This window comes from Ursus maritimus, unplaced genomic scaffold (assembly GCF_017311325.1).
Source record: "Ursus maritimus isolate PB19 unplaced genomic scaffold, ASM1731132v1 scaffold_21, whole genome shotgun sequence".
In the NCBI taxonomy this organism is placed as follows: Eukaryota; Metazoa; Chordata; class Mammalia; order Carnivora; family Ursidae; genus Ursus; species Ursus maritimus.
In genome coordinates this window covers 36,112,102-36,125,269 of record NW_024424564.1, presented here as the reverse complement: position 1 = coordinate 36,125,269, position 13,168 = coordinate 36,112,102, and the positions used below count along the sequence as shown (strand labels likewise).

Here is a 13,168-nt window from a genome sequence, read left to right as displayed (position 1 = left end):
AGCATATCAATTTTGAGGGGACATGGTTCAGATCATAACCATAAGTATAGTGTTCCCTGTCCTGTTTTTAATATATTTCTATTATATATTTTATATACATCCTGTCGTTTCCCCTTGATGATATGAGCATATTCCAGGTTTCTACAGGTTTATTTTAAACATCTTTAATAACTATAATAATCTATTTCCCCTCTTAGATACTGTGTAGATTTTTCTACTGCTTAGTACACCAGGTCTCTTTCTCTGTCCCAGATCTGCAGAGCCCAGGTTCTTCTTTTCTTCTGTACTGTAGCCTTGGGGACTGCATTTGCTTTCTAGTCCTCTCTGTAGGTGTCATCATCACTCAGTGTATACTTAGAGGCCTTCTTCCTTCTTTCCTTCCTTCTAGAGTGCGATGTGATCTCCTCAGCATCCCGCTGCCTTTCTATTTTCAAATACAAGTAATTGGCTGTCTCTGTTCGACTTGAATTACAATTTTTCTACCTCTGTGTCTGTCTTGAATAAAAACCTACACATTTTTTATTACTTTGTGCTTAATACCATACACAAAATGTAGTTGGTGTTCAGTGAATCTTTGTTGAAAGAAAATGAATGATGGAATGAATGAACAAGCAGTCCATGAATGCCAAAAATGTTCTATTCAGGACATTATTATAATGCTCTTTACTGATATCCTGTACCTTGGGTTTATTTTCCTAAATTACTATTATCAAAAAGTTCTAGATGTGCATGCTATTTGCTTTACTAGAAGTAAATAGGTCTGAATGTTTGGAATAAAAGATTTTTTATAAATAAAAAATGCTCTGTAATATTAATAAAAAATGACCTGAAAATAATAATGGCTTTCATGGTATAAACAAAAGGATTTCAGGAAGTGATGTATCCTATAATTGTGAATATTTGTTTAATATAAATTAGCATTAAGAGATTTATCCAGCCCCTAAGCATTCTAATATTTGGGAGGAGCTATAAAAAAGAGTATGTTCCTTTTATTATTTACTTGAGTTTTTATTTTGCACCAAGCACTATTTCTAGGGTTAGGATTAAGTGGAGAGTAAAGTGAATGGCCTCTCAAGGAGATCTGCCTTGTTTACTACTTTCATAAGATATTAGTCATTAGACTTGGTTCTCTTAGAGGATTCGGATTGCATGCATGTATTAAAAGTCCTTATAGAACTATCTGATTAAGGGCCACAGCTTTGATGTGATACTTCATCAAGAAGGTAAGTTTTTTTGAAGTTTGCTTCTTGGTGACTATAACATTAGGAAAAGAGATCTAAATAGTACTTCCTATTCATACAGATAGTTTTAGATTAAGTAATATATTTTCAGTTAGTTAAGCATGGAAAAATCTTGTTTTGTCTATCTAAAAGTGTTTGCAGTCATCCACATGTCACTTTAATTTTGTAAATAAAATTTCAAAACCTTATTATCTTAAAAAGAATAAAAGTTGTTAAAAATGTTTTCTCTTGGGGAAGTTATAGACTATCTGTTCATTAAAAATTAAAAAAAAAATTATTTTTTTCTCTACAGTTCCATCTGCCAACCTTTATAGCCAACTGAATGCACTACAGTTTACTGTGGATGAAAGAAGTATTCTATGGTTAAATCAATTTCTGTTGGATTTAAAACAGAGTCTTAATCAATTTATGGCTGTATACAAGTTGAATGACAATTCAAAATCTGATGAGCACGTTGATATTCGAGTTGATGGCTTAATGCTAAAGGTACCATATAAGCAAGTGGCTGTAACAACAAAACCATTTTTCTTTTCTTTTTTTCTTAGATATTTACTTATTTACTTGAGATAGAGGTGGGGGCAGGGGCAGAGGGAGAGTCTCAAGCCATCTGTGTGCTGGGTGCAGAGCCCAATGTGGAGCTTGATCTCATGACCCTGAGGTCAGGATCTGAGCTGAAAACAAGAGTTGGATGCTTAACTCACTGTGCCACCCAGGCACCCCCCAAAACTGTTTTTAGAGAAGCTAACGGCATTAGAATTTCGAGGATTTAAGATGGGTACTCAAATATAAATCAACTTTATTGTAATCTTAATTTTGATTTTGAAATTTCAGCTTTAGATTTAAAAAGCTTTAAGAGACTGTTTCCCCCCCCCCTTCTTTCTCTACCTTCCTTTTATTTTATTTTGTCATGCTCATCCATTTGGAGGTAAGTAGAAATAAAATTTAAATCAGTCATTTTTTTTCCTACTTCTTACCAGACTGGATAAAATTTTTCTTTCAAAAGTGGTAATTAATACAAAGAAACTATTAAGTTAGATCTGGGTTTTATTTGTCCACAGTTATTCTGTTACTTATATCCAAAGATAATAGAAAGTTGCTTTGTATTATAGCCAAGTAGTTGATAATCTGAATCCCATGGATATTTAAACTCTAAAGGAGGGAAGTTTTTAAAAACAAAAGAAAAACAGAGATAAAAACAAAAACAAAAACAAAAACAAACCCAGCTACTATAGTGTAGTACATAGAATAAGACTTGGACATGGATGAAAAGTTTCAGTTTCTAGGTGTGTTGCTGGTACTCTGAATTTCTATACCTTTAATTTCTTCTCTGTAAAATGAGGTTATGAATAAAACTCATACATTGCAGAAATGTTTTAAAGATCTTCTCAAAGATCTTACTATATTCAATATAAAAAGACACATTTTTTTTGAAAAAGACACATTTTATAACATTTACAGTTATACTTTAAGGCAGTTATGTAATGATCTTTACACTTTCTCAAAATGCACAGTTTAAAAACCAGTCATTTTGAACTCTTTGATGTGAATATTTTGAGGACTGAGGTTAATTATTTCTGAAAAATTATTTTAGTAAATAGTTTGACCTATACTCTTAACTTTATTTTCTTAATAGTTTTATCCCAGAAAAGTCATTCTAATGACATCTATCCAGTCATTCCATTTACCCATCCAGTCATCCTCCAAATCTCTTGGATTTAAAATATCCTAAGAAAAAGTTCCTTTTTCCAAACTTAGCACTTATGTACTTCGGGTATAGTAAGTTTTTAGTAATACTGATTTACTTTAGTTTAATTTTGTTGTTGTTGTTTGTTTTGTTTTGTGTTATGTTATATGCAAATATGCATATACGTTATGTTCACTATTATTTATGGTTTAAAAAAATTTTTTTTTTCTTGGTGGTTAATCAGTTAAGTCCCTTTTACTTGATTTAGTAAAAATACTTGGGGGGAGAGAGTTAGTATTTTATGTCTGGATAGAAAAGTAATGTTTTTGGGGGAAACACCAAAAAGAATTCCTGAGCTAAATTATGTTTCTGATTATTTTATCTTCAGGATGTATATGGATTTGTAAGTTAGATTAATGTTTCTTCTCTTGTAGTTTGTCATTCCTTCGGAAATGAAATCTGAATGTCATCAAGATCAACCACATGCAGTTTCTATTCAGAGTTCTGAAATGATTGCCACAAATACAAGGCATTGTCCAAATTGTCGGCATTCTGATCTAGAAGCTTTGTTTCAAGACTTTAAAGATTGTGATTTTTTCAGTAAAGCATATACCAGCTTCCCCAAATCTGGTGACAATTTTAATCTTTTGCATCCAATCTTCCAGAGGCATGCTCATGAACAAGATACTAAAATGCATGAAGTTTATAAAGGAAATATTACTCCCAAGTTGAATAAACACACTCTTAAAACTGCTGCTGCAACAGATGTTTGGGCTGTGTACTTTTCTCAATTTTGGGTAGATTATGAAGGGACAAAGAGTGGAAAAGGGCGACCAATAAATTTTGTAGACTCTTTCCCTCTTTCCATCTGGATTTGCCAACCAACAAGGTATGCAGTGTCACAAAAAGAGCTACACTCTTGTAACCAAGTATCTCTGAATACATCACAAAGCGAATCTAGTGATCTGACTGGCCGACTGAAGCGAAAGAAGCTCTTGAAAGAGTATTACAGTACAGAGTCTGAGCCCTTGACCAATGGTAGTCAGAAACCTTCAGATACATTTTTAAGATTTTCCTCTTCATCGTCAGATGCAGATGTTCATGTCCTGATTCACATTCATAAACATGTCAGTATGCAGATCAATCACTACCAGTATCTGCTTTTGCTTTTCCTCCATGAGTCACTTATTCTGCTTTTGGAGAACTTAAGGAAAGATGTAGAAGCTGTGACTGGCACTCCTGCTAGTCAGGCATCCATTTGTATTGGAATTTTACTTAAAAGTGCAGAAGTGGCTCTTTTGCTACATCCAGTAGATCAAGGAAATACACTTAAGTCTCCTGTTGCTGAAAGTGTGAGCCCAACGGTTCCTGATTATTTGCCTACAGAAAATGGAGAATTTTTGTCTTCCAAAAGGAAACAAGTTAGTAGTAGTATAAATCAAATTAGAAGTGTAACTGTTAATCACATGTCAGACAACAGGTCTATGAGTGTTGACCTAAGCCATGTGCCTTCGAAGGATCCTTTGCTTTTTAAATCAGCTAGTGATACAAATCTGCAAAAAGGTATTTCTTTTCCGGATTCTTTATCAGATAAAAATTTAGGGAAAATAAGTGAAGATGAAAGCAGTGGAATTGTCTGCAAAAGTGGATCAGGAGAAATTGGATCAGAAACAAGTGACAAAAAGGATTCATCTTATACAGATTCAAATAGTGTCTTAAACCACAGAGAAGATTCAAATTTGCTGTCCTTTGATAATGCTGGTAATCAAAATATACTTTCTAATAGTTTTAGTAGTGGAGGACATGAAACCATAGAATCAGTCTTTAAAGCTGAAGATTTGCTTCCAGAAACAGCGTCACTCTCTGAGAACCTAGAAATTAATCAAGAAGAAGCACCGACAGTTAGGACACTTACATCTCAGTCATCTTTAAGGTAACAACATATGATTGGAATTTGGGGGGTTTTTGGTTTTCTGCACGTATGTGTGTGGTGAGGGGCATATTTTGTTTTTTGGGCAGAAAACCTCATGACAAAATAAGGCATTGCTAGAGTTAATACATAGAAAAATAGGTTTTATGTGATGTTTTTCTAATAATTTTTTAACAGTGGAAAGCCTAAGGAACGTATCCCACCCAACCTGGCTCCACTCTGTGTTTCTTATAAGAACATGAAGAGAAGCTCCTCACAAACCTCATTGGATACCATTTCACTTGACAGTATGATATTGGAAGAACAATTGTTAGAAAGTGATGGAATTGATACTCATATATTTTTGGAAAAAGGTAAAGCAATACAAGTTTAAGAATTCATATTAAGTATACAAATCTTAGAAGTGATGTTTGAGTATTTTTAATTCTGTTCAGTAATAAATTATAGCCCCCAAAAGACTTATTTCATTTACATGCATACATACATATATAATACAAAGAGCATTGTACCTAACTTTCTAATGATTGTTCTGTTGCTTCTTTTCTATGGCCACGTCCCTCAATTATTTGTATATAGTCATTTAGAATGTAAACCAAACCACGTGAATGCTATTAGCCTCTTGTCATAGAGACGCCTTTATGTGAAATTTTGGTTAGGTGGGCTTAATTTGCTTGATGAATTCTCAATTATGTTGGTCCTATGACTGGAATTTTTCCAGACTGGATCTACTTATCTCCATAACCAGGATTCTGTCATGTACACAATTATGAATGATGGAACTACATGATTCCCCCATTTTACTCAGAGGCAACTAATGCCACAGTAAAGACTATTAGGAATGACTTGGAAAGTATTAAATGCATTCCCATCACTAAGACATTGGGGACTTTGTGAACAGGAATGAAAACATGGGCCATAGCTAGAGATTAGTTGCCAGACACTGAAGTAGAAGAGACCAGAGGTAAATGCATATTACTTTATGAATGCAAGATAATAAGCCTATTGTTGATTATGTTGAAAACAGTTTAGGGTAAGGAAGTGCTCATAGCTTCAGAAACTGAAGCTTAGAGAATTAGTATACAGTCAGGAAGTAATAGGGGCAGTTTTGGAACTCAGCTAGATGGACCCAAGAGCCTAAGATTTTAACCAACCAGTATGTTATACTAGATCCCCACACTTGGGAAATGATTACCACATGTGTAGAAGAGGTACCGATATGGGTCATAGAACTCTATTCTAGATTCACAGATAGCTCTGTTGCCTAGTTCCTCAGCCCCCTTAATGGTTTAAAATCCTGCCTTTGCAGATTTCTGCTTTATGATCAAAATATACTTTAAAAACAATGTTCCTATAGAAAATATCCCTAATTGTTCTCAAAAAGCATCAGTGATTTCCTTATTATTATTTCTAAAAATTAAATAATAAAAGTGACTACCACTCAATATAGAAAACTTGGAAAATATATACAGACAACTACAATTTGGAAAATAAAATAACCCAATGTCCCACAATTAAAGATACCATCATTTATTCTATGACTTTGTGTATGTATCATATATGTATGTATTTGGTGTCATACTATATATATATATATATATATATGGTTTTTTAATCTGCTTTTTATCACTTGTAATCATTTCCTAAACTATTTAAACTCCTTTGAAAATGTTTTTAAAGTCTATATTAAATTGACATGAAAATGTACCATGACTTTTTTTTTTAAAGATTGTATTTATTTATTTACTGAGAGAGAGCAAAAGGAAGGGGCAAAAGGAGAGGGAGAGAGAGAAAGACAGAATCCCAAGCATGCTCCACCCCCGGCATGCAGCCCAGGGTGGTGCTCCAGGCAGGCTCGATCCCATGAGTCCGAGATCATGACCCCAGCCAAAATCAAGAATGAGGCATCTAAGCAACTGAGCCACCCAGGCACCCCTGTACCATGACCTTTTAATAATTTCCCTGATAGTGAATGTTTAGATTGTTTATAGTTTTCTGTGGTTATAAAAATGCTGTAATTAATACCATTGTTCACAAATTTTTGCATTTCTAATTGCTGCCTTTGAATAGATCCAGCAGTGGACTGTTTTTTGGGTCTTGAAAATATAAGGGGATTGATTCTGTGTGTAACATTTATTACTTAGAGAGCGAAAGAGCGGGGAAGGAGAGGGAGGGAAAGAGAATCCCGAGCAGATTCAGCGCTGAGCACGGAGCCAGTCGCGGGGCTTAATTCCACCCCCTGACTGAGATCACAACCTGAGCTAAAACTGAGTCACTTAACCGACTGAGCCACCCAGGCGCCCCTGTGTGTAATAGTTAAATGATATTAACTATAAATTCCTAGTTCTCCTGAACCATAATGATTTTCTTTATTTCAGAGGAATTGATTTGCATTAGGAAAAGACTCTTGTTTTTTGTATTCTTTTGTTTTATTTTTATAAAAAATATATGAATACTTTCTCATTATAAAGAAATCAGGTATTATGGAAATATCTGGAATAAAAGTTGAAAGTGTCACTTTAATACCGCCCTTACTATTCCCCACTCTAGAAATAACTGCCATCAACTTTTTGTGTATATATATTTCCAGACATTTTCCTTGTGTTTTTATATACATATATGTATGTTTATATATGTACACACCACACATATGTGTACAGATATACAGTACATATGATGTGTATACATGAATTTCATGGACAAACATGTAGTTGGGCTGCCATCCCACCACAGGCTCCTAACTATCTTCCCATTTCTGTTCTTGTCAATTTCCAATTCATTCTTCGTTCCATAGGCACAATACTCTTAAGAATGTAATTATCACGGCGCCTGGCTGACTCAGTCCGTAGACCATGTGACTGTGGATCTCAGGGTTGTGAGTTCAAGCCCCATGTTGGGTGTAGAGCTTACTTCAAACAAACAAACAAAAGTGTAAATACTATTACATTGATCCCCATTTTAATCCTGATAACTTCTCACTGCTATAAGACTATTAAGTTTAAAAATCATAACATTACTGACAATGCTCTGTGTGATATGGCCCCAGCTTAACTGGTTCTGCTGTTTACCTGTGTGTTTGCTATACTTCAGGTATACTATAGTACATATTACTCCTCTAAATTCACTCTTCACAGGTTCTTCACTGTGACAAACATTTTTCTACCTCAGTGTCTTTGTACCTGTGCCTAGAATGCTCTTTTTCACTTCAGTTTATATATTGTTTCATCAGGGAAGCCTTCTGAACCTCTAGAGCCCCCTGTGAAATGGGAATTGTATTTATATGTATCTTCCCTGGCCCCTAAACCATTGTTTTCTTTCATTCAGTAGATGAAAGATGGAAACTGTGTTTCCAGGCACTGGGTTAGAAGCTAAATGTATAGTCGTAAATGCAGTCGACCCTTGAACAACATGGGTTTGAATTGCACAGGTCCACTTATATATGGATTTTTTTTTTCGATAAATTCAGTACAGTACTGTAAATGTAGTTTCCTTGTGATATTTTTTAATAACGTTTTCTTTCTTCTAGCTTTTTTTATTGTAAGAATTCAGTATATAATGCATGCAAAAGATGGTAATTGACTGTTTATGTTATCATTAAGACTTCAGTCAATAGTAGACTGTTAGTAATTAAGTTTTTGGGGAGTCAGAAGTTATATGTGGATTTTTTTTTTTTAAGATTTTATTTATTTATTCGACAGAGATAGAGACAGCCAGTGAGAGAGGGAACACAAGCATGGGGAGTGGGAGAGGAAGAAGCACGCTCATAGTGGAAGAGCTTGATGTGGGGCTCGATCCCATAACGCCAGGATCACTCCCTGAGCCGAAGGCAGGCGCCCAACTGCTGTGCCACTCAGGCGCCCCTATATGTGGATTTTTGACTGCATGGGAGGCCAGCACCCCTAGCCTTCACACTGTTCAAGGGTTAACTATAATAATTTAAAAACTGAGGCTGTGGCATGACTTGGGCTTTTCTAATCCACTTTTTCAAGTAATTCATTTTTATGATTTTTTTTTTTAAAGTATTGGTCTGTGAGGGCACAGAATTTTTTAAAGATTGTCTTTGACCACAGAGTTTGAGAAATAATGAAATACAGCACACTGAGAAATTAAGGCAGGTAGGTAAGAATAGAGGATGATCACATTGGTAGTAGTGGCATTAATGTCATGTAGATGATAATTAGAAGTTACTGTAGGCTACTGAAAGGGGAAATGAAGTGGTTACACTGGGACTATTCAAAGTAGGATAGCATAGAGGGAGGCAAAAGCTGGCTGACCAGGAGCCTGCTGCCCTAGCACTGGACCGGCAATGAGGAAGCTGTGGTCAGCGTTGTAGATTTCTTTTCATACTAAGTTTAGGGCTTTAGTCTCTCTAACATTTTATTGTGGATGTTATTTCTTAATATTTGCTAGCTAATCTCAATTTAATTTTTCTTTGCTTATTGTCTTTTAAACAAGCCTTTGCTTGAGAAAGAGTGAAGGGATGTCCCATATTGGTTAGATAAATGTGACATTGTTGGATCACGTGTAAAACTGATTTTAATTTGTTAGTTTATTTCTTTATTACTTCAGGTATTAAAAAGAATGTGACTACAAATTACCCGAGCCTTGCAGAGAGTGCAAATGCCGGTGCAAATCTACAGAATTTTGGTGAAACCTCTCCAGATGCCATCAGTACAAATTCAGAGGGTGCTCAAGAAAATCAAGACCTGGTAATCATTTCAGAGAGATTCTGTGAAGAGAAATGCCAGCCACAAGGCTGTTTTACCTTTATTTCATATTTAATATGGGCACATTTTATGACATATATAAAGTGAATTGCGATAGTAGTGAGTGATTCATTTTGCTCTTTCTGCTCTTGAAACTTCTTCCTTCCCTCTTATTGAATTGTTTTTCTCTGAATTTCATTTCTCTAAATCTGTTTTTCTTGCGCTGAGGAGGGGAGGTTCTGTCTTTTTCTATCTTTTATTTTTTGACCTTTATTGTAGTTCCATTTAAATACATTTTGAAAACAAGTTTGATGGTTGATGGTAGTCAGTCCTTATGAGGAACTTCCTACAAAAGAAGTATGCTACTGGTTTAACCCCTTCCCACCCAGTCAAATATTCTTACAGATGACTTAGAATATATGTTCAGCCTTCAGTGAAAATAATTTCACATGGAAATGTCATATAATTTATCTTTGTGACCGAAAAAAATTCTCTCTTGACTGAATAAGAAGAAAGGAAGCTGAAGTTTGTCACTATAATGTATAACCACGTTTTGCTGGTCAAAAGTATATTTTTGGTTATATTAGGTCACAGTTTTGTTTTTAGAAGTTATAGTAGTTTCCTGTGTCATTTCTTAAATTTTGTTTTGAATTATTTGGTATGCTAATATTATTTATGCAATCATTATTAGATGTCAGTTGTGGTGTTTAAAATTACTGGTGTTAATGGGGAAATTGACATCCGCGGGGAAGATATGGAAATCTGTCTTCAAGTGGACCAAGTGACACCAGATCAGTTAGGCAATATCAGTCTTCGGCATTACCTTTGTAATCGTCCAGTAGGTAAGACTTTAATATGACTTAAACTTTTTTTGTTTTTATACATATGTTTCCTTAGCAGTTCTGTCTTTGGTATAAATGAATTCAAGGAAGATTACATTTATTTATAATGTAAGAGATTCCTTTTAGATTACCTTATTTTCATAAAGTATTTTGGTTGTTAGAAATATGTGTTGAAGATGTATTCGCTAATTTCTTTTTGTTTTGTTTGTTAAGTGCCATCTTTTTTAGTCTTCTCATTCTTTGATATAATAGGTTTAAGAAAACTGAGCTCTTTTTTATATGAAAAGAATGATAAAGTAATCCTAGAATGTCAACTTAGTTCTCTGCTGGAATAAATGTCAATTTTTGTATTCCATTATCTTGCTTATAAGCAAACATTTCCTGAGTCCAGCATGATACTTGGTGTTTGGAAAAATCATATATCACGTTCTTGTGGTCCTTCATTCTAAGATCAACACATTCCCTTGGACGTAGAGGGATATGAACAACAAAACATGCAGTGTATGATGAGCAAACCACATAAAACCACCCCTTTTTCAAAGTTTATATGCAGTTATCACTCATGGTTTTCAGTCATTCAAAGAAATAGATTTTTTAGAATAGTTCTAAGCATTTAAAATGACAATGTTCAATTTTTTAAGTCTTTAAAAAGTCACTGAGCTGTAATATTTTTCTTTGCTATATATACAGAATGCTAAATCTGATACATAACATGTTGAAATACATAGTCCTGCATGATATCAAATAAGTTTGCTATCACCTCACATCCTGGGAATTGCAGGTAAATGTGCCATTTGTCTTTAAACCAGCATCATAGAAAAAAATTGTCTCCTGGCTTTTTTCTATGTATAGGCCTTTCAGTTTACAATGTATCTGTTAAAAAATTACAAGACTATTCTATTAGAAGTATAAATCCCAAAAGCATGCGAAATAGAGGAAGCTAAATATATAATTGGAAAGGTTTCGTAGTGGACAAAAGAAATTTCAAAACCTAGACCCTGTTCTATTCCCAGTCCAAACACTTTTCAAATTGTACACTCTTAAGATTATTTCCAGTTGCTCAGTTGTTTTTACTTATTTTTGTGGGTCACTTAGTCCCATGTCCTATTACTTTGTTTCATGTTTTCCTTACTGAGGAAATCATTTCAAAATGCCTAGTATGTATGGGTTGTATAGTCAGTGCTAATGCCTTATTTTTCTCAACTGTCTCAGTTGTTTGTTTAAAGATAAACAAAAAATAAGAGGAAGAAAACAGGGAAAAGAAAGGAGCAAGGGGAAATGGGATAAAAGGAAAGGGAGAAAAAAATAGTTTGGCTTGAACATTTCAAACAATAAGCCATATGAACAAAGATTGACCTACAGTTTATATCTGCTGTCACTCTGACATGACCAGTGAAAATTGCAAAGTTGTTTTTGCTTTTGTTTGTTTTTGTTTTCTATAATGTGTGGATTTTGGAGTCCTTTAGTAGGAAGACCTTTATATAATAGTTTCACGGCATAAAAGGTAGAAGAGAGGAATGTGTTTTGACTAATGAAGATTTTGGTTGATCTGTGCTCCAAATAAATACTCTTTTTGTTTGAAATTATTTCTGGCTCTCAGCTCCTTAGAGTGAGTAGGTATCTCTCTCTCTCTCTCTCTCTTTCTCTCTGTATAGTTATGTAGATAAATAGGTAAAAGGCAGAACAAAATCACTTTTACCAAGTTGTTTCTAATTGCTCTTATTATTAAATAGACTAATTAACTCTTGTTTGTCCTGATATAGGAAAGAACACTAACCATTATCAATTTGTGGCTATTTTACCTTTTATTTTTAAAAAAATCTGAGTTGTTAATTGTTTAAAATATTATTTAGAATTTTATTTGAACTCTTCTTATATCTGTATTATTTATTTTGAATGTTAATCTGTAGCACTAACATTGATTAAACATCCTTCTGTACCTGAAATAAAGCTATAAAAACAACTCTCCATTATGAGTTGTGTATGGAGTTCTGTCCTTGGTGCATTAATATATTTATTTTCTTACATCCCCTTCCCTTCACAAACATGTGTACATTTGACTTCTATAAGACAAGTATTCACATCCATGCTGAGGGAAAATAAACATCTCCCCATCATGAATTTAATTAGTTAGGGTCTTAAGACAACTGAGACGATAAATTAGATACTTCAGTAACTGAAACAGTTTCACTTTTCCAGAACATTTAGTTTGTTCTTAACTCATGGGGTTCTGTGGATTGTGAAATTGATCATATTTTTCTCTTTGCTGCTAAGAAGTTCATTTTTAGTTCACCTGTGGCACAGAAAAGTAAATAATGTGTTTAGAGTTATTAATCTTACTACCCATTTCTCTTCTATCCTTTTCCATTGCTTACTTATTTTTTATATAATTATGCCATGAACATGTTGCCTCCTATTCTTTTTGGAACTGGGTATTATAAAATAAAATAGTTACCATGAGGGTCGGTTCTCTTAAGTGATTGCATTGGGAACTTTTTTTTAAAATCAGATATTCTGTGGGTGCTTTATTTAAATTTTAAAATTTGTTTTTGAATTCAGTGTTTATCTCTGTACACCACCTCAAATTCTTTTTTGGAGCAAGGCCAAGGCATATTTATACAAGTATAAATATAAATATATATATATTTGCATAAATTATATATATATATATATATCCTTTGCTATAATTCAGTTTTAAAATTGTCTTCTAATAGAGGCATTTTAATGAGGTCTTGTCTATTTACTTTTCTAATTATTTAAGGACCTAA

At 33.9% G+C, this 13,168-nt stretch overlaps 1 protein-coding gene across 1 annotated transcript in view; it reads left to right on the top strand.

Annotated features, from left to right (window-relative positions):
* Positions 1-13,168, top strand: part of UHRF1BP1L (UHRF1 binding protein 1 like) — a 105,563-nt gene that overhangs the window by 73,212 nt on the left and 19,183 nt on the right. Inside the window, exons 13-17 of the mRNA XM_040637368.1 lie at positions 1,534-1,727; positions 3,360-4,858; positions 5,033-5,208; positions 9,422-9,561; positions 10,250-10,400. Coding sequence (XP_040493302.1) covers positions 1,534-1,727; positions 3,360-4,858; positions 5,033-5,208; positions 9,422-9,561; positions 10,250-10,400 — 2,160 coding nt within the window. The remainder of the gene's footprint in view (positions 1-1,533; positions 1,728-3,359; positions 4,859-5,032; positions 5,209-9,421; positions 9,562-10,249; positions 10,401-13,168) is intronic.